This window comes from Ustilago hordei (assembly GCF_900519145.1).
Source record: "Ustilago hordei strain Uho2 genome assembly, contig: UHO2_contig_03, whole genome shotgun sequence".
Lineage (NCBI taxonomy): Eukaryota > Fungi > Basidiomycota > Ustilaginomycetes > Ustilaginales > Ustilaginaceae > Ustilago > Ustilago hordei.
Window position 1 is genome coordinate 2,185,789 of NW_024545288.1, and position 20,014 is coordinate 2,205,802.

The following is a 20,014-nucleotide window of genomic DNA, read 5'->3' on the forward strand; positions in this document are numbered from 1 at the left end:
TTGCCAACAACATACGGAGCAGTGAAGTGATGAGGCGGTGACCTGTGCGGGCAGTATCACGCGTTTTACAGGTGGAGGTGCTTTGTAATTTTGGCAAAAATTTATACATTAACATGTATGCAACGTATAATGCTTTTCTCTTGAGAGGGGCCAATCGTATAGTGGCTTATTATGCTGTCTTAGGGTTACGAGGTTGCAACCACGATCCTAAGTTGACAGAGGTCCCCGGTTCGATTCCGGGTTGGCCCCCCCCCCTTTTTTGCCATTTTTCTAGCAAAAAAACATAATTTTGTATATATTTATTATTATTGCTTTTTTTTCCATGAATTTCCTTGCATTTCCTGCTCAATGTGTAAGAGGTGTCAACGGTCTACAGCCAAGCTGTCTGCTAGACAAGACCATGTTGAATGTCAATCAATAGAGGAGAACTTTTGAAGCAAATCAGCTTCTCAATACCGCCAGCCTCCCTGGCTTGACTGTCATCCTGATGGCGGGCTTGGCCCTGAAGAATGATCAAAGCACCTATGCCGATGTCAACAGCTGGATGCGACGATGGAGGAAGAAGCGATGGACGAGAGCTCTCGACGCTCCGTCAGCCGACCTGCGACGCGTGCAGCTGGACCTGCCAACAGTGAAAATATGTGACTTGTAGTCCGATCTCACATTGCCACCAACTTCGCTCACTCGGATATGTATCACATTGCCCGGATCGACTATCGCGACAGGCATTGGCATACTGGCTATCTGATATCCGGTATAGTTGGCCCGTCATATTTCAGCTTCAACATCCCTGTATCATACACGTATACACAGAACGCCGGAAGAGACATATATAGATTTGTATCGTCTTGTACTTAGTTGATGATCATAATCGCAATCGATACTTGTGATCAACGCCATTTGCTGCAGGTCCTTCAACAACTCTCGCGGTCACTCGTACACAGAAGCAGCACAACAAGAAGAAGACTACGATGAACGCGATGCCCACCGATATGAGGCAGCAGATGACTACTACAGCACACCTTTCTCTAGCCCACTGAAGAGACCTGTCGACATGTCACAGAGGTACGCACAAGTGGACATAGGGGACAACTCCTTCGAGGCCTGTCAGTTGAGTTCACCACAAAGAAGGGCGACAAAGACGAGCGTCACCTTTAACGCCGTACAGTCCCAACTATGAGACCCAGGTTGCGGCGCCGGTGGTAAAGGACCTTCTGGAAGGATATATGACACGCCGAATGCCAACTATTATCCAACACGGACGGATGATGGTACAGAGTGAAGGCTATTATGCATTGCCTCAGCGGCCGATCGCATCACCATTTGCCGCTGTACCAGATCAGCACACCACGTATGCGCCCATGCCTCGTGGCGCCGGCTAGAGCAGCGGAGGCTATATTCTTAGCCCATCCCCTCGTCGTCATTACTGAGCAGAAGTAGAACGATCATGTAGCATAACTATTGGAAATGGACAATTGCATTCTCTATCTGGAAGCGTGACTGAGTGAGGAGAAGCTTTTGTGTGTGACAGGCTGGAACGCGATTCAAATCTCTCTCTTGCCGGCAACGGCCTCATCCTGCGACCTGCTTGATTGATGCTTTTGTGGACTTGATGTTGCTGCATGAGTTCATCTTGAGCTTCGAAGCGTCTGGTATGTTGCTCAAAAACCAAGTCACAGCAAGAACGACTGGATCAGATTAGTCGAATTCGTCTGCATGCAGGAAGAAAGTAACGGAGAGACAGGAGCAACAGGCGCCCGTCGCAGCGCGCTGTCTCACCAAGGAGTCTCAGGCAGCAGCCCCTGTCTCACGCTTTTGGGAACTGACAAAGATCTGCTCTCGTTGTATATGCTATGAGCTCATATAATCAAAAGGTCTCGACTCTGCGGCTCTCCAGCCCAGAGAACCCGAGTCACTGGTACACACTCAAGGTACAGACAAGCAAGCGTAGCATCTGGCGTGACTAGCTTCTTAGTAGACAAGGAGACGTATGACAAGACCGGCTCTGTACAGCGAGGGACAAAGAAAGAAAGGCTTCTCAAAGCGTGTCAAAAGATATGGAAGGTATCAACCTCATGATGCAAGTTCCCATATTGACGTTGAGTTGTCGTTACAGGAAGATCAGGGTCAAGAGGGAAAAGGTCTGGCGATAGAAGCAGGCGTCCTCGGCTAAGTCAGATTCGACGCGGACCCTGCAAGTTCGGCTTGCTTCTTGTGTGACAGTGTTGTGTTCTCTGGATCTTGCTTGTACAGCTCGTTGTACGAGATGCTCGCAAATCCTTGTTTGCGTTCAAGTTGCTGACGGAGTGTGAGCAAGATGCGAGCAAATCGAGTGTTCTCTGATTCAGACACCAACTCTCATCACTTGGAGAGCAAAGCGACGCACCTTACCAATGCTGCTCCCAGGCTCGTGCACAGAGGCGGGAAGCCCACTTTAACGTTTAGAGCGCGCCACAGCTTTGATGAGACGCTTTGTCCGCTCGAGCTCCGACTCAAAAGAACGAAACAGGCGGAGAGAGGCTTGTCATGACTAATCAAGAGAGTCGTGACCAGGGAGAAAAGAGAGCCCTTTTTTTTTTTCTTTTTCTTTTTTTTTTTTTTTTTTTTTTTTTTTCTTTTTCTTGGAAAACCTTGTTGCTCGATTCGGCGTCGAACGAGAGGGTCTCTCAGCCACAATATTTGCACGCGCTCGGGGCGACGCTCGGATGTTCCGCATCTCGGGCAAGACTGTTCTTCTGCGGCAACAGATGCTTTTAGCGGCAACAGTCTCGATAAAGGTAAAGCCAATCTTGATGCCACTTCTCTCCTCACACGCACTGATCCAAAGGCCATACTTGTACCTCAACACAAGGCTGGCTTGATGAGATTGCAGTTGAGCTTCATCGAGAGACCAAAGAAAGTGGCTGACTGCGTTGAGAACTGGCCTCTTTGCAATTAGAATTTGGGCTTCCGCCCGTTGTTCGACGGGAAGGCGGATGGCCTGTGTCGTTGGGCTCTCCCCGTGTCAACAGCGAGTTGTGCAGGGTGCTCCAACCAACTCTGGGAGGGTCCTATTGCCCTTTTACGCGTTGTTGCGCCCTCACCGAGCTGCTCTGCAACTCACACTCGGCTTTCCCTTCAGTCCAAAATAATAATAATAAAAATTCAACATTTTCGCAGTCACACGCTCACTTGACTCCCACACCGCTCGGATCCACTCAATTTGACCCCTCAGAGCTCTTCCTCCTGCTTCTCATCTCCCTTTCTCCCCTTCTTCCCTTCTCCCCTTCTTGCTTCTTCGCACCTTTGCTTGCCCATGCAGTCGATCCTGGCTATTTGCATTGGTCGTCTTCTTCTAAGCCATCTTCCTTCCGTCTCACACCCATCATCTAACTTCTTCACTGTCTCCTTCCGCCAGCCTAGACGCACTAAGCCACTGGATCACCGACTCTCCTTCAAGCTTTTGATACACTTCAACGCCTCACCACCGGGAAGCTTGCGCATCTCCTACTCGCTACCACACTTGGCGAGCTGCGTTCTCGTCCCTTTTTCACCGCGCCATCACTTGTAACCAACCATCCTGGTCTGTTTTCATCACCTCGCTACTTCAAGTCCGCCTTTTCCTAACCATCCTAACCATTTGGCCGACGCCATCCATTAGGACTATTTACTCGCAATTAACGCCGTTGGCCAACACACCCCGACCGCATTGCAATTCGCATTTGAAGAGCAGCCTCGAAAGTACCGCCATCCTAAGTCCTGCTTATCGCTCCAACATCACGCTTCTCCCCAGGCCTCTACCCACGACCTCAACCTGCTCTCCGACAACTCGAAGAGCATGCACGAAGAGCCCATCGACCGCTCCCGCGACCTCTGGATCGAGAGAAAACGCAGATACGAGCAAGAAGAGGCTGCCCGTAGAGAAGATTTGATTGACACCCGCTATCGCTCCGCTCAAGACGGTCCCAGCCGATACAGTCCACCCCCTCAGCCCCTACAAGATCCACGCTACGGACAATCGCTACCTTCCAACGGTCAGCTTTCCTCCAACGCCCGTCCTGCTGCGAGCCCTCAACTACAACTCCCTCTCAAGCCTTCCGCTGCCGAAGAAGACGCTGCCGCCATGCGCGGAGATCCAGCAACCACCGCTCTCAAGCGCAGGCGGATCGCCGATGGTCTCGACCGCGACGACCGACGACGCGACGAATCAGGCAACGGCGGCCGTTCACCTCCTTTTCGAAGAGGTGACGGTCCGCCGCAGCGCTTCCTGGACGAGAGCCACGCCTACGCCGACGACCTCCGTTCTCCTCACAACGCTCCTTACCAAAACAGACCCAACGGACGTCTCTCACCCCTAGACAGACCAGCACACAGTCCAGCTTCGGCAGGCGGTCCATTGCCGCCCATGCAGGAATCCCATCGACCCTCCGTGCTTTCCGCGTCCAGCTACGACGATGGCCATGACCATGGTCCCTCCATGCCCGGTCTCGCTCGCAGGAGAGGCGATGCTGCTCAAGCAAAAGCCAGTCGCCTACACATCAACACAGGCTCTGAATCCACTTTTGAAGCAGCCGCCCTCGTCAAGTCTTCTTCCGGTATTGCTAAGAGCGCACCGCCGCAGAAGCTCTCCTTTGGCTTTGACAGTCGAGACCACCCGATGCCTCAGGATCAAGCTCCCCGCGAATCTGTCCTCCGACCCAACAATCACTCCATGCAAGTCTCTCAGCCTCTCGGACACCCTCGCAACGAGCAGCAGCGTCTTGTCTCTGGCTCGCGGCCACATGAATCTTCCGAACCGTTCCGTCGTGACGAGCGAGAAGACGTACTCGGTCTTCGTGAAGGCCGCATGCCTGACATGCCTCATACTGCCAACCCCCTCGCTCGACAAGGACCATCCACACGCTTGCCTGGCGGTCACATTCCTCAGACAGCCACTCTTCCTTCTCCAGCATATCACACCACCCAGTTTGCTCGTGGCCACCCTGCAGGACGTCAGGCCTACAACCCTCCTCTCACAGCGCGCTTGCCTGACCACCTTCGTTCCCCGCCCTCATCCAAAGCCCACTTCCTCTCACTCTTTTCCGACTTCTACGACTCTCTCTATGACAGCAGGACACTTAAAGCTACGCTCGAGGACCAAATTAAGCGTTCCAACACTTTGCTACAGACTCTGCAGTCCAGTCGTCGCGTACTTGAAGAGACAGTAGAGCGTCGCGTACGTGAGGAGCGTGTCTTGTGGGAAGGCCGTGTGCGAGGCTTGGAAGCACGTGTTCGCGAGCTGGAAGCTAAGACGGGCACTGCTGACTATGACGATGGTCTGCCTCAGTCTCGCAATGCTGCTGCTGGAGCTGGTGAAGGTGCAACATCCAAGCAGCCCGCTCATACTTTCAAGTCGGCAATGAACGCGGACGGAAAAGACGACAGCAGTGCCGACTCGCGTGAGCATTCACGTTCCGCCTCCTCGGCTCAAGGGGAGAGTAAGAAGCAGCAGCAGCAGCTTTCTTCGTCCAAGGATGATGAAGAGGGTGACCAGTTGCAAGACGATTAGATTCTTATCATCACCAAGTCCATCTTCGGCAGAGCAAAGAGCCCGTCCTTTATTTCTGTCATGTCGTTCTGTAGTAGCCAGTTTCCATTATCCAATTGTGTCACTCGTGTCACACGTTCATATCCTCGCTCTCTTGTTGTGTTTGTGCGTGTCAATTGTGACTGACAGCCCTGAGACATGACCTCCTCCGGCATGCGGAAGGCACATTGTGCTGCTCACGAGCGGAAGCAATGAAATGTTGAAGTTTGAAGACGTTTGGTCCCGATAACTGGCGATCGGGGAGAGTCTGAGTACAATGTCACTACTACTTTTAGGGCAGAAACACATATAATCAATTGACTAATGAACATGGTGAGAACCTAGTGTTCTCAGCTTGATATACAGCTTGCACATAAACTGTCCCCTGATTTTACATGTCACCACACATCACTCCAATGCTCAATAGCCATATGTTGTATTGCCACACTGTCTGATATTGTCTGAAAGCCCTGCTTCTTCTCTCCAAGACTGTGTAATTGATATTGACATTGCCTGAGAAAATTGTGCTTTGAAGAAAAGCTGAGAATTTTTTTTATTGTGGGACAGTTTATGGAGTGCTCCTTGACAACACCTTAGTACTTTGTATTCCCTCCTTTGGCCTTCAGAACTGCCTTGATGCAGTCTGGCATGCTCTCTATTAGCATCCTACATGTCTCTGGAGTGATTGCTGTCCATTCAGCTTCACATCTCTTGAGCAGTTCATCCCTGGACTTTGCATTTGTACTATACTGTGAAAGTTGCATTTTGAGATGGTGCCAGAGGTGTTCAATCAGGTTTAAGTCAGGCAACTGTGCCAGCCATTGCATAACCTTAATGCTATTGCTTGCCAACCATGTTGTTGTCTTCTTCGACATGTGTTTTGGGTCATTGTCTTGCTGAAAAGTGATGTTGGTATATGCATGCTGAAGCTGCAAATCTGACATTGTTTTCACAAGCTTGTCATTCAAGATTTCAATATACTGGTCTGAATTCATTGTACCCAGCACCAAGTGCATACTGTCATGGGCCTGGATGCTCAAGAAGCAGGAGGGTCACTGGTTCATATGGACGGAGCACAGGTATCGAAGATCTAGTCGATACCAGTAGAGAGCATGGTCGTAGTGCAGTCTCCATGGAGACCATGGACTCCTATGGATTCACATGCAAAGGAGCACTGAGCCCATATGCGAGGAGGACCAGGCACAGCCACGAGGAGGACCAAGCTCAAAGAGCAGGCGCAGCCATGAGGAGGACCAAGCTCAGATGGTTACCACTCAGGGGCTCGAGAGACAGGAGGTCGACACAGGTCATGAGGAGGAGGAGCAGTGTCGAAGGAGTCGACACAGGTCATGAGGAGGAGGAGCAGTGTCGAAGGAGTCGACACCACTCAAGAGGCACAGGGGTGCCAAGCAGGAGAGGCCCCTGAGCAGTACTCGATGAAGAAAGTACTCTCTGGAGAGAGAGCAGGAGCAGCATCGCTGGCGATGCTGTGAAGAGGTATATAACCATGCTTTCTCATCATCATAGGTCGAGTGGATCCCCATCCACTCTACTCACCATAACTAGTTATCACTTCAGCATAAGTATACATTAGTTTCAGTCAGCATAGCAGCAATCTATCAAGGTTGCTCCTCATCGTAGTGTGTGTGTTGTATCACCACTACCTGACGTCCGAAGGCGCCCATAGCAGGTTAGCGGTCCGGATATAGATAGAACCGAAGGCAGTAGTCCACTGCGGTCCGGGGATCACTTCAAGCATCAAGTCAACACACTGGACACTCGTGTTGACGCCACCAACCTTATCACCAACACCATCAACCTCATTATCATCGACGCCACCAACCTTATCATCAACACCATCAACCTCATTATCATCGACATCACCAATCTCATCACCAACACCATCAACCTCATCATCATCAACACCCACACCAGACCTTGGTGTCATCATAACATTGATATTGATCGTGCCGAGCTACCCCTGAACGGAGTGTCCACAGAGGTCAGCCGAAACCTACGATAGTATATACAACGAACGCCACCTGCTGTCACTGCACAACTTGATAGTCACCGATACCGAGACAATAGCTGTCACACAGTTTAATAGTCACCGAGTATCTCGACAGACCGACCTGGGTTTCAGGCGCGAGACCCCTGACATTAGAGTGGATCGTTCAAGCAGCTCCTCACGATCACCATGACGGACCCAGACCTCAACAATAAGCTCGATAGACTACTCACTCTATTGGAAGCTCAGCTAGAGCTTACTAGGCAGGGTCATCGAGAGGAACGACTACAACGAGCTCAGCTGGGTAGGGAGGAGACAATGGACCTCTCTCACTCAGAAGACCAAGCAGGAGGAGGAGATGAGTCTATGATAGGAGACCCACATACTCCTACTCTGGCTCCACGACCAAGACGATCAGTCTCATTCAACCTGGATGAGCAGGAGGACATCAACTATGAGAAGTATGCTTCACCTACTGGGCCAAGATATGTCAAGACTAAGCTGGACCCCTACAGCAGGACTAGGACGGACCCTTACCCCCTGGACCATGAGGAGGATACCAGCATCATGGCAGAGCTTAACCGGTCAAAGCCCATCGCCACCCCCTTTCCAAAGTTCAATCCCCGAGACATGGAGATCTTCATTCTAGAAGCCGAAGCATGGTTTAAGTTCAACCAGGTGTATGAGCAGTCTAGGATGATCAATCACATGGGTGCTCAACTGGAAGGGACAGCAAGAGAGTGGTGGACCTCCAAGCTCCGTATTGATAGAGCTAGAGAAGGAAGGTTGTTCAATGATTGGCACTACTTCACAGAGCGACTGTCAGAGCAGTTCAACCCACGCAATGCTAGGATGGAGGCATACAACAAGCTGTTGGCTCTCAGACTCACAAGTGATGCTCCTGGTGCTGCCACACGTCATGTAGAGCGGTTCAGAGACTTGGAAGGACAGGTCAACCTAGATGACAATGAGCTAGTGATTGATCTCTTCAGAGGTAGTCTCACTCGTAGCATACAGGAGAAGTTCGAGAGGAATCCACCTGGGAAGAGATGGGAGTGGTATCGAGAGGTCGAGGAGATCGATCGACAGAGGATGCTACTACAGCAGTCCTCGGCTAGACACTCACTTCCAAATGCCATGTCACCTCCACTAAGAACTGGGTCTCGGCCAAATCAAAGTTCGATCCCCACCCGACAACCCACTCAACCTTATCCAGCTCGATCACCATCACAAGCAACTACACAAGCAACTATACAAAACCTAAACCGACCCCTTCCTCATCATCCCACCCAACCCTTGAAGCAAGGAAGCCCTGCTCCATCAGGTATCAACACCTGTCATGTATGCAAAGGTATCGGCCATTGGGCCAGAGACTGCCCCAGCAGGAGGGTAAACCCTCTTAGCTCTCGACCCATGGGACCAAAGGTTATGGTCACCACAGCAGACCCCTTCGAGGAGGCCACCGACTCAGGAGATGGCCACACAGGCAGTACTGAGACGGGTGACCCCGAGGCCATGGACCTCAGCTCATACCAGCAACCCATGGACCCCGATCACGAGGAGGAGCACGATGATGATGACGACGAGGGAAACGTCAGTGGGGTGATGCACTGATGGCATGCATTGCTCTACAAACCTCCTCGCCATCACTCTGTATATATCAAGATTGTCAAGTATGTTTCTCTACCAGTGGAGGCAAAGCAGTACTGGAGCTCTCTGGAATGGTTCAAGACCATCCTGCTCGGATACTAGCTGATACCGGTGCTGGTTTGTCCATAGTCTCAGATTCTTTCATTAGTAAGTACCAAATACCCACAAAACCCATAAAAACAAGATCGATCCATGGTGTCACCGGGCACCAACTCTCCATCAATAGTTCTGCGAGCATGCAGGTATCTATTGGTACACACAATCTGGGTGTGGTCGAAGCTTCAGTGGCCGACACTGCAGACTATGACCTCATCCTGGGGTTCACTGAGCTACGGAGGCTCAAACCCACCATACAATGGGATACGGGCCAGCTGGAGTTCAAGACTCAGGAGCAGGACCGAACCCCTAGGAGACCCCCTGAAGCAGCAAGAGCAGGGGACCTAACCATGAGGAGACCAACCCTTCATGGTAACGAGTTTGTCTCAGCAGAGCGCATACTACGAGCAGCTCTGGAAGATGGACCCATAGGGTTCATGCTGTTAGAGGAGCCACCATCATCACTCCCGGCCTTTGGTTTTGTACCTACAGGCGCAGACAAAGGAGTCGAGATGGAGGTGGAGGTAGATAAGGTGGTGACGGCTGCAGACATACCAAAGCCATACCAACACCTGCGAGATGTGTTTGATGAGGTGGAAGCAGACAAGCTGCCCCATCATACCGAGCATGATCTCCACCTCGAGTTGATAGAAGGAGGTAAGCCACCTCAAGGGCCCCTATACCTTAAGGGACCCAAGGAGATGTCCGAGTTGAGGAGATACTTGGATGAGAACCTCGAGAAGGGGTTCATAAGACCATCAAAGAGCCCGGCACGATCACCAGTGCTCTTTGTACCAAAGAAGGATGGAGGTCTCAGACTCTGTGTGGACTACAGAGGTCTCAACGAGATCACTGTCAAGAACAGGGCACCATTGCCCCTCATCGAGGAGCAGCTGTTCTTACTCAGGAAGGCAAGGATCTATACCAAGCTAGACCTTAGAGCAGCATACAACCTCATCCGGATTGCTAAAGGAGATGAATGGAAGACAGCTTTTGGCACTCAGTTGGGACTCTATGAGTACCTAGTGATGCCCTTTGGCCTAGCCAATGCTCCGGCTCACTTCCAGTCATTCATCAATGACATCTTCCGAGACATCATTGGAGTATATGTAGTGGTATACTTAGATGATTTCCTGATCTTCAGTGACACTGAAGAGGTACATGTGAAGCATGTCACCGAGGTCCTCACTCGCTTAAGGAGCAACAGGCTCTTTGCTAAGCTGTCGAAGTGTGAGTTCCACACCAAGACAGTCGAGTTCCTGGGGTACATCATCAAGCCAACGGGCATAGAGATGGACCCAGAAAAGGTGCGCACTGTCAAGGAGTGGCCAATGCCAGAGTCAATCCATGACATCCAGAGGTTCCTGGGTTTTGCCAACTTCTATCGAAGGTTCATAGCCCACTTTGCTCGCATAGCCAAGCCCTTGACAGCACTGGTAAAGCCTATAGAACGGTTCAAGAAGTTCGAGCTACCAGAGGAGGCCCAACAGGCCTTCCACAAGCTCATCCAGGCCTTCACATCAGCAGGAGTGCTTCAGCACTTCGACTACCACCTTCCAACAAGGTTGGAGACTGATGCAAGTGACTTTGCTATAGCAGGAGTGCTCAAGCAGGAGCATGAAGGACGATGGCATCCAGTGGCCTTCTACTCTAGGAAGATGTCTTCTGCCGAGAAGAACTATGAGATCCATGATAAGGAGCTCCTAGCTGTGGTCGCCTGCCTCACTCAGTGGCGACACATGCTAGCTGGACTACCGAACCAACTGGTCATCCTCACTGACCATGAAGCCCTCAAGTACTTCAAGTCACAGAGACGCATCACAGGTCGACAGGCTCGATGGGCCATACTACTAGCAGACTTCGACTTCATATTGCAGTATCGACCAGGAGACAAAGGTGGTGAACCCGATGCTCTCACCAGAAGGACAGACATGCAACCAGCTGGTGAAGAGCAGGATCACAATGTGAGGCAACTACTGCCCCCTCGAGTGTTCAAGGAGACAGCAGACCATGACTCGCTCCTAGTGGCCCCCATGATCTCGATGGAGTCCATAGCATCAAAAGGTCTCAAAGACCTGGTCAAGATCTTCCAGCCTTTAGACCAAGAGCTACAGGAGATACATAGGAAGAAGCCTTTCGAACTCAAGGATGACCTATGGTACAGTGGAGGAAGGTTGGTTATCCCCAAGGTGATCATGCCAGGGAGGACCAACAACCGACACTCAAGGAGTGCCAAAGAGGTAGATGGACAGTCTCTCTCTGTAGAGCATCTGCGATTCATGGTGATGACCCAATGCCATGATGGTATCACTGCTGGACACGTAGGAAGAGATGCTACCATCAAGGCAGCTCAACGACATTACTGGTGGCCAAACATGACAGCTTGGATTGCAGACTATGTAGCAAGTTGTCCTGTATGTGCTAGGTACAAAGCTCCTCGTCATCATCCATATGGTTTGCTACAGCCACTAGCAACCCCAGACAGGCCCTGGGGCTCCATATCCCTCGACTTCATCGAAGGACTACCAACATCGAAGAAGTATGACTCCAAGACCTATGACTCTATCTTAGTCATTGTCGACAGGCTAACCAAGTTTGCCATACTAGCTCCAACCCATAAGACAGTCACGGCCAAACAGACTGCAGTATTGCTATATGGACACATGGTTAGACTCTTTGGATATCCAGATCACATGGTCTCGGACCGAGGCAGGCAGTTCATATCAGGAGCATGGAAGGCATTTGCAGAGCAAATGGGTGTGAAGCACTCACTTAGCACGGCTTACCATCCTCAAACTGATGGTCAGACAGAGAGAGTCAATCAGGTCATAGAGCAATATCTCAGGATGTACTGCAACTATGAGCAGAATGACTGGGCCAACCTGCTGGACACTGCGGCCTTTGTATACAACAACACGGTCCACAACAGCATTGGTGTCTCACCATTCTTTGCATGCTATGGATGGAACCCCAAAGCTCATCCTGACATCCCTCAACGACTAGGAGTCAATGATCCAGGTCGCTTCGAGTACCTCATGGATGGAAAGGAGCGTTGCAAGTACCTCCAGGAGCAGATCAGAGAGGCACAACGTAGATCAGTAGACCAGTATAACAGGAAGCACAAGGACATTGAGTTTAAGGTGGGTGATATGGTCTATATCAACCGCCGAAACTGGAAGACACGGAGACCCACACCCAAGTTGGATACCCGGTTTGCAGGACCCTACCCAGTTCAGGAACGGGTAGGACGTCGAGCTTACCGAATCACATTGCCAGCAAACTGTCAGGGGTCTCGCGCCTGAAACCCAGGTCGGTCTGTCGAGATACTCGGTGACTATTAAACTGTGTGACAGCTATTGTCTCGGTATCGGTGACTATCAAGTTGTGCAGTGACAGCAGGTGGCGTTCGTTGTATATACTATCGTAGGTTTCGGCTGACCTCTGTGGACACTCCGTTCAGGGGTAGCTCGGCACGATCAATATCAATGTTATGATGACACCAAGGTCTGGTGTGGGTGTTGATGATGATGAGGTTGATGGTGTTGGTGATGAGATTGGTGATGTCGATGATAATGAGGTTGATGGTGTTGATGATAAGGTTGGTGGCGTCGATGATAATGAGGTTGATGGTGTTGGTGATAAGGTTGGTGGCGTCAACACGAGTGTCCAGTGTGTTGACTTGATGCTTGAAGTGATCCCCGGACCGCAGTGGACTACTGCCTTCGGTTCTATCTATATCCGGACCGCTAACCTGCTATGGGCGCCTTCGGACGTCAGGTAGTGGTGATACAACACACACACTACGATGAGGAGCAACCTTGATAGATTGCTGCTATGCTGACTGAAACTAATGTATACTTATGCTGAAGTGATAACTAGTTATGGTGAGTAGAGTGGATGGGGATCCACTCGACCTATGATGATGAGAAAGCATGGTTATATACCTCTTCACAGCATCGCCAGCGATGCTGCTCCTGCTCTCTCTCCAGAGAGTACTTTCTTCATCGAGTACTGCTCAGGGGCCTCTCCTGCTTGGCACCCCTGTGCCTCTTGAGTGGTGTCGACTCCTTCGACACTGCTCCTCCTCCTCATGACCTGTGTCGACTCCTTCGACACTGCTCCTCCTCCTCATGACCTGTGTCGACTCCTTCGACACTGCTCCTCCTCCTCATGACCTGTGTCGACTTCCTGTCTCTCGAGCCCCTGAGTGGTAACCATCTGAGCTTGGTCCTCCTCATGGCTGCGCCTGCTCTTTGAGCTTGGTCCTCCTCGTGGCTGTGCCTGGTCCTCCTCGCATATGGGCTCAGTGCTCCTTTGCATGTGAATCCATAGGAGTCCATGGTCTCCATGGAGACTGCACTACGACCATGCTCTCTACTGGTATCGACTAGGTCTTCGATACCTGTGCTCCATCCATATGAACCAGTGACCCTCCTGCTTCTTGAGCATCCAGGCCCATGACACTACCCCCCTCTTAAGAGCCGAGCTCCGTCGAGGCATGCTCTGGTCTGGTTCATGCTGACTCCTCCTCTTCCTTGACAACATCGCCCCCGTCATCCTTCCTCCTTCTCTCAACGTCATCCTCCTCTCTCTACTCCTCCTGTTCTCTCTTCCTCTCTCTACTCCTCCTGTTCTCTCCTCCTTTCCCTACTTTGTCTACTCACTTGTCCCCCCTCCGACACCTCATACTCCTGGATGAGGTCGGGACAGTTGAGGTTCTCTACTGGTTCCCATGAAGCAGCTTCTTCTGAGTACCCTCTCCACAACACCTTGTACTCTGTAGTCCCATTGTGTGAACGCTTGTCGATGAGTGCTTCGACTTCGAAGTCGAGGTCCTCATCTGGAAGTGGTGGCATGGTGGGCTGTTCAGCACGTTGAGGAAGAGAACTTGTTCTTGCTGGCTCGAGCATGGAGACATGGAACACATCATGCACCCTAAGGTTTGCTGGCAATGTGATTCGGTAAGCTCGGCGTCCTACCCGTTCCTGAACTGGGTAGGGTCCTGCAAACCGGGTATCCAACTTGGGTGTGGGTCTCCGTGTCTTCCAGTTTCGGCGGTTGATATAGACCATATCACCCACCTTAAACTCAATGTCCTTGTGCTTCCTGTTATACTGGTCTACTGATCTACGTTGTGCCTCTCTGATCTGCTCCTGGAGGTACTTGCAACGCTCCTTTCCATCCATGAGGTACTCGAAGCGACCTGGATCATTGACTCCTAGTCGTTGAGGGATGTCAGGATGAGCTTTGGGGTTCCATCCATAGCATGCAAAGAATGGTGAGACACCAATGCTGTTGTGGACCGTGTTGTTGTATACAAAGGCCGCAGTGTCCAGCAGGTTGGCCCAGTCATTCTGCTCATAGTTGCAGTACATCCTGAGATATTGCTCTATGACCTGATTGACTCTCTCTGTCTGACCATCAGTTTGAGGATGGTAAGCCGTGCTAAGTGAGTGCTTCACACCCATTTGCTCTGCAAATGCCTTCCATGCTCCTGATATGAACTGCCTGCCTCGGTCCGAGACCATGTGATCTGGATATCCAAAGAGTCTAACCATGTGTCCATATAGCAATACTGCAGTCTGTTTGGCCGTGACTGTCTTATGGGTTGGAGCTAGTATGGCAAACTTGGTTAGCCTGTCGACAATGACTAAGATAGAGTCATAGGTCTTGGAGTCATACTTCTTCGATGTTGGTAGTCCTTCGATGAAGTCGAGGGATATGGAGCCCCAGGGCCTGTCTGGGGTTGCTAGTGGCTGTAGCAAACCATATGGATGATGACGAGGAGCTTTGTACCTAGCACATACAGGACAACTTGCTACATAGTCTGCAATCCAAGCTGTCATGTTTGGCCACCAGTAATGTCGTTGAGCTGCCTTGATGGTAGCATCTCTTCCTACGTGTCCAGCAGTGATACCATCATGGCATTGGGTCATCACCATGAATCGCAGATGCTCTACAGAGAGAGACTGTCCATCTACCTCTTTGGCACTCCTTGAGTGTCGGTTGTTGGTCCTCCCTGGCATGATCACCTTGGGGATAACCAACCTTCCTCCACTGTACCATAGGTCATCCTTGAGTTCGAAAGGCTTCTTCCTATGTATCTCCTGTAGCTCTTGGTCTAAAGGCTGGAAGATCTTGACCAGGTCTTTGAGACCTTTTGATGCTATGGACTCCATCGAGATCATGGGGGCCACTAGGAGCGAGTCATGGTCTGCTGTCTCCTTGAACACTCGAGGGGGCAGTAGTTGCCTCACATTGTGATCCTGCTCTTCACCAGCTGGTTGCATGTCTGTCCTTCTGGTGAGAGCATCGGGTTCACCACCTTTGTCTCCTGGTCGATACTGCAATATGAAGTCGAAGTCTGCTAGTAGTATGGCCCATCGAGCCTGTCGACCTGTGATGCGTCTCTGTGACTTGAAGTACTTGAGGGCTTCATGGTCAGTGAGGATGACCAGTTGGTTCGGTAGTCCAGCTAGCATGTGTCGCCACTGAGTGAGGCAGGCGACCACAGCTAGGAGCTCCTTATCATGGATCTCATAGTTCTTCTCGGCAGAAGACATCTTCCTAGAGTAGAAGGCCACTGGATGCCATCGTCCTTCATGCTCCTGCTTGAGCACTCCTGCTATAGCAAAGTCACTTGCATCAGTCTCCAACCTTGTTGGAAGGTGGTAGTCGAAGTGCTGAAGCACTCCTGCTGATGTGAAGGCCTGGATGAGCTTGTGGAAGGCCTGTTGGGCCTCCTCTGGTAGCTCGAACTTCTTGAACCGTTCTATAGGCTTTACCAGTGCTGTCAAGGGCTTGGCTATGCGAGCAAAGTGGGCTATGAACCTTCGATAGAAGTTGGCAAAACCCAGGAACCTCTGGATGTCATGGATTGACTCTGGCATTGGCCACTCCTTGACAGTGCGCACCTTTTCTGGGTCCATCTCTATGCCCGTTGGCTTGATGATGTACCCCAGGAACTCGACTGTCTTGGTGTGGAACTCACACTTCGACAGCTTAGCAAAGAGCCTGTTGCTCCTTAAGCGAGTGAGGACCTCGGTGACATGCTTCACATGTACCTCTTCAGTGTCACTGAAGATCAGGAAGTCATCTAAGTATACCACTACATATACTCCAATGATGTCTCGGAAGATGTCATTGATGAATGACTGGAAGTGAGCCGGAGCATTGGCTAGGCCAAAGGGCATCACTAGGTACTCATAGAGTCCCAACTGAGTGCCAAAAGCTGTCTTCCATTCATCTCCTTTAGCAATCCGGATGAGGTTGTATGCTGCTCTAAGGTCCAGCTTGGTATAGATCCTTGCCTTCCTGAGTAAGAACAGCTGCTCCTCGATGAGGGGCAATGGTGCCCTGTTCTTGACAGTGATCTCGTTGAGACCTCTGTAGTCCACACAGAGTCTGAGACCTCCATCCTTCTTTGGTACGAAGAGCACTGGTGATCGTGCCGGGCTCTTCGATGGTCTTATGAACCCCTTCTCGAGGTTCTCATCCAAGTATCTCCTCAACTCGGACATCTCCTTGGGTCCCTTAAGGTATAGGGGCCCTTGAGGTGGCTTCCCTCCTTCTATCAACTCGAGGTGGAGATCATGCTCGGTATGATGGGGCAGCTTGTCTGCTTCCACCTCATCAAACACATCTTGCAGGTGTTGGTATGGCTTTGGTATGTCTGCAGCCGTCACCACCTTATCTACCTCCACCTCCATCTCGACTCCTTTGTCTGCGCCTGTAGGTACAAAACCAAAGGCCGGAAGTGATGATGGTGGCTCCTCTAACAGCATGAACCCTATGGGTCCATCTTCCAGAGCTGCTCGTAGTATGCGCTCTGCTGAGACAAACTCGTTACCATGGAGGGTTGGTCTCCTCATGGTTAGGTCCCCTGCTCTTGCTGCTTCAGGGGGTCTCCTAGGGGGTCGGTCCTGCTCCTGAGTCTTGAACTCCAGCTGGCCCGTATCCCATTGTATGGTGGGTTTGAGCCTCCGTAGCTCAGTGAACCCCAGGATGAGGTCATAGTCTGCAGTGTCGGCCACTGAAGCTTCGACCACACCCAGATTGTGTGTACCAATAGATACCTGCATGCTCGCAGAACTATTGATGGAGAGTTGGTGCCCGGTGACACCATGGATCGATCTTGTTTTTATGGGTTTTGTGGGTATTTGGTACTTACTAATGAAAGAATCTGAGACTATGGACAAACCAGCACCGGTATCAGCTAGTATCCGAGCAGGATGGTCTTGAACCATTCCAGAGAGCTCCAGTACTGCTTTGCCTCCACTGGTAGAGAAACATACTTGACAATCTTGATATATACAGAGTGATGGCGAGGAGGTTTGTAGAGCAATGCATGCCATCAGTGCATCACCCCACTGACGTTTCCCTCGTCGTCATCATCATCGTGCTCCTCCTCGTGATCGGGGTCCATGGGTTGCTGGTATGAGCTGAGGTCCATGGCCTCGGGGTCACCCATCTCAGTGCTGCCTGTGTGGCCATCTCCTGAGTCGGTGGCCTCCTCGAAGGGGTCTGCTGTGGTGACCATAACCTTTGGTCCCATGGGTCGAGAGCTAAGAGGGTCTACCCTCCTGCTGGGGCAGTCTCTGGCCCAATGGCCAATACCTTTGCATACATGACAGGTGTTGATACCTGATGGAGCAGGGCTTCCTTGCTTCGAGGGTTGGGTGGGATGATGAGGAAGGGGTCGGTTTAGGTTTTGTATAGTTGCTTGTGTAGTTGCTTGTGATGGTGATCGAGCTGGATAAGTTTGAGTGGGTTGTCGGATGGGGATCGAACTTTGATTTGGCCGAGACCCAGTTCTTAGTGGAGGTGATGTGGCGTTTGGGAGTGAGTGTCTAGCCGAGGACTGCTGTAGTAGCATCCTCTGTCGATCGATCTCCTCAACCTCTCGATACCACTCCCATCTCTTCCCAGGTGGATTCCTCTCGAACTTCTCCTGTATGCTACGAGTGAGACTACCTCTGAAGAGATCAATCACTAGCTCATTGTCATCTAGGTTGACCTGTCCTTCCAAGTCTCTGAACCGCTCTACATGACGTGTGGCAGCACCAGGAGCATCACTTGTGAGTCTGAGAGCCAACAGCTTGTTGTATGCCTCCATCCTAGCATTGCGTGGGTTGAACTGCTCTGACAGTCGCTCTGTGAAGTAGTGCCAATCATTGAACAACCTTCCTTCTCTAGCTCTATCAATACGGAGCTTGGAGGTCCACCACTCTCTTGCTGTCCCTTCCAGTTGAGCACCCATGTGATTGATCATCCTAGACTGCTCATACACCTGGTTGAACTTAAACCATGCTTCGGCTTCTAGAATGAAGATCTCCATGTCTCGGGGATTGAACTTTGGAAAGGGGGTGGCGATGGGCTTTGACCGGTTAAGCTCTGCCATGATGCTGGTATCCTCCTCATGGTCCAGGGGGTAAGGGTCCGTCCTAGTCCTGCTGTAGGGGTCCAGCTTAGTCTTGACATATCTTGGCCCAGTAGGTGAAGCATACTTCTCATAGTTGATGTCCTCCTGCTCATCCAGGTTGAATGAGACTGATCGTCTTGGTCGTGGAGCCAGAGTAGGAGTATGTGGGTCTCCTATCATAGACTCATCTCCTCCTCCTGCTTGGTCTTCTGAGTGAGAGAGGTCCATTGTCTCCTCCCTACCCAGCTGAGCTCGTTGTAGTCGTTCCTCTCGATGACCCTGCCTAGTAAGCTCTAGCTGAGCTTCCAATAGAGTGAGTAGTCTATCGAGCTTATTGTTGAGGTCTGGGTCCGTCATGGTGATCGTGAGGAGCTGCTTGAACGATCCACTCTAATGTCAGGGGTCTCGCGCCTGAAACCCAGGTCGGTCTGTCGAGATACTCGGTGACTATTAAACTGTGTGACAGCTATTGTCTCGGTATCGGTGACTATCAAGTTGTGCAGTGACAGCAGGTGGCGTTCGTTGTATATACTATCGTAGGTTTCGGCTGACCTCTGTGGACACTCCGTTCAGGGGTAGCTCGGCACGATCAATATCAATGTTATGATGACACCAAGGTCTGGTGTGGGTGTTGATGATGATGAGGTTGATGGTGTTGGTGATGAGATTGGTGATGTCGATGATAATGAGGTTGATGGTGTTGATGATAAGGTTGGTGGCGTCGATGATAATGAGGTTGATGGTGTTGGTGATAAGGTTGGTGGCGTCAACACGAGTGTCCAGTGTGTTGACTTGATGCTTGAAGTGATCCCCGGACCGCAGTGGACTACTGCCTTCGGTTCTATCTATATCCGGACCGCTAACCTGCTATGGGCGCCTTCGGACGTCAGGTAGTGGTGATACAACACACACACTATGATGAGGAGCAACCTTGATAGATTGCTGCTATGCTGACTGAAACTAATGTATACTTATGCTGAAGTGATAACTAGTTATGGTGAGTAGAGTGGATGGGGATCCACTCGACCTATGATGATGAGAAAGCATGGTTATATACCTCTTCACAGCATCGCCAGCGATGCTGCTCCTGCTCTCTCTCCAGAGAGTACTTTCTTCATCGAGTACTGCTCAGGGGCCTCTCCTGCTTGGCACCCCTGTGCCTCTTGAGTGGTGTCGACTCCTTCGACACTGCTCCTCCTCCTCATGACCTGTGTCGACTCCTTCGACACTGCTCCTCCTCCTCATGACCTGTGTCGACTCCTTCGACACTGCTCCTCCTCCTCATGACCTGTGT

At 51.1% G+C, this 20,014-nt stretch overlaps 6 protein-coding genes and 1 non-coding gene across 7 annotated transcripts; 5 read left to right on the forward strand and 2 right to left on the reverse strand.

The window, feature by feature from the left end:
• Positions 1-147: 147 nt before the first annotated feature.
• On the forward strand, positions 148-255 carry tRNA-Pro(AGG). Its single transcript has one exon. It is a non-coding gene; the product is annotated as a tRNA-Pro (tRNA).
• A 297-nt stretch (positions 256-552) lies between these two features.
• Positions 553-1,382, forward strand: UHO2_02245 (uncharacterized protein; the record flags this gene model as incomplete). The annotated part of the gene is made up of 3 exons (XM_041559682.1): positions 553-641; positions 910-1,065; positions 1,169-1,382. The coding sequence occupies 3 exons, from the start codon at positions 553-555 to the stop codon at positions 1,380-1,382; spliced, it is 459 nt and encodes a 152-aa protein (XP_041415616.1).
• A 2,435-nt stretch (positions 1,383-3,817) lies between these two features.
• Positions 3,818-5,527, forward strand: UHO2_02246 (uncharacterized protein; the record flags this gene model as incomplete). Its single annotated transcript, XM_041559683.1, has 1 exon — positions 3,818-5,527. One exon carries the CDS (start codon positions 3,818-3,820, stop codon positions 5,525-5,527), a length of 1,710 nt encoding a protein of 569 aa, XP_041415617.1.
• Positions 5,528-7,742: 2,215 nt separating this feature from the next.
• On the forward strand, positions 7,743-9,167 carry UHO2_02247 (uncharacterized protein; the record flags this gene model as incomplete). The annotated part of the gene is made up of 1 exon (XM_041559684.1): positions 7,743-9,167. The coding sequence occupies one exon, from the start codon at positions 7,743-7,745 to the stop codon at positions 9,165-9,167; it is 1,425 nt and encodes a 474-aa protein (XP_041415618.1).
• A 107-nt stretch (positions 9,168-9,274) lies between these two features.
• UHO2_02248 (uncharacterized protein) lies at positions 9,275-12,601 on the forward strand (the record flags this gene model as incomplete). Its single annotated transcript, XM_041559685.1, has 1 exon — positions 9,275-12,601. The coding sequence occupies one exon, from the start codon at positions 9,275-9,277 to the stop codon at positions 12,599-12,601; it is 3,327 nt and encodes a 1,108-aa protein (XP_041415619.1).
• Positions 12,602-13,918: 1,317 nt separating this feature from the next.
• UHO2_02249 (uncharacterized protein) lies at positions 13,919-17,545 on the reverse strand (the record flags this gene model as incomplete). The annotated part of the gene is made up of 1 exon (XM_041559686.1): positions 13,919-17,545. The coding sequence occupies one exon, from the start codon at positions 17,543-17,545 to the stop codon at positions 13,919-13,921; it is 3,627 nt and encodes a 1,208-aa protein (XP_041415620.1).
• A 107-nt stretch (positions 17,546-17,652) lies between these two features.
• Positions 17,653-19,077, reverse strand: UHO2_02250 (uncharacterized protein; the record flags this gene model as incomplete). The annotated part of the gene is made up of 1 exon (XM_041559687.1): positions 17,653-19,077. The coding sequence occupies one exon, from the start codon at positions 19,075-19,077 to the stop codon at positions 17,653-17,655; it is 1,425 nt and encodes a 474-aa protein (XP_041415621.1).
• Positions 19,078-20,014: the final 937 nt, after the last annotated feature.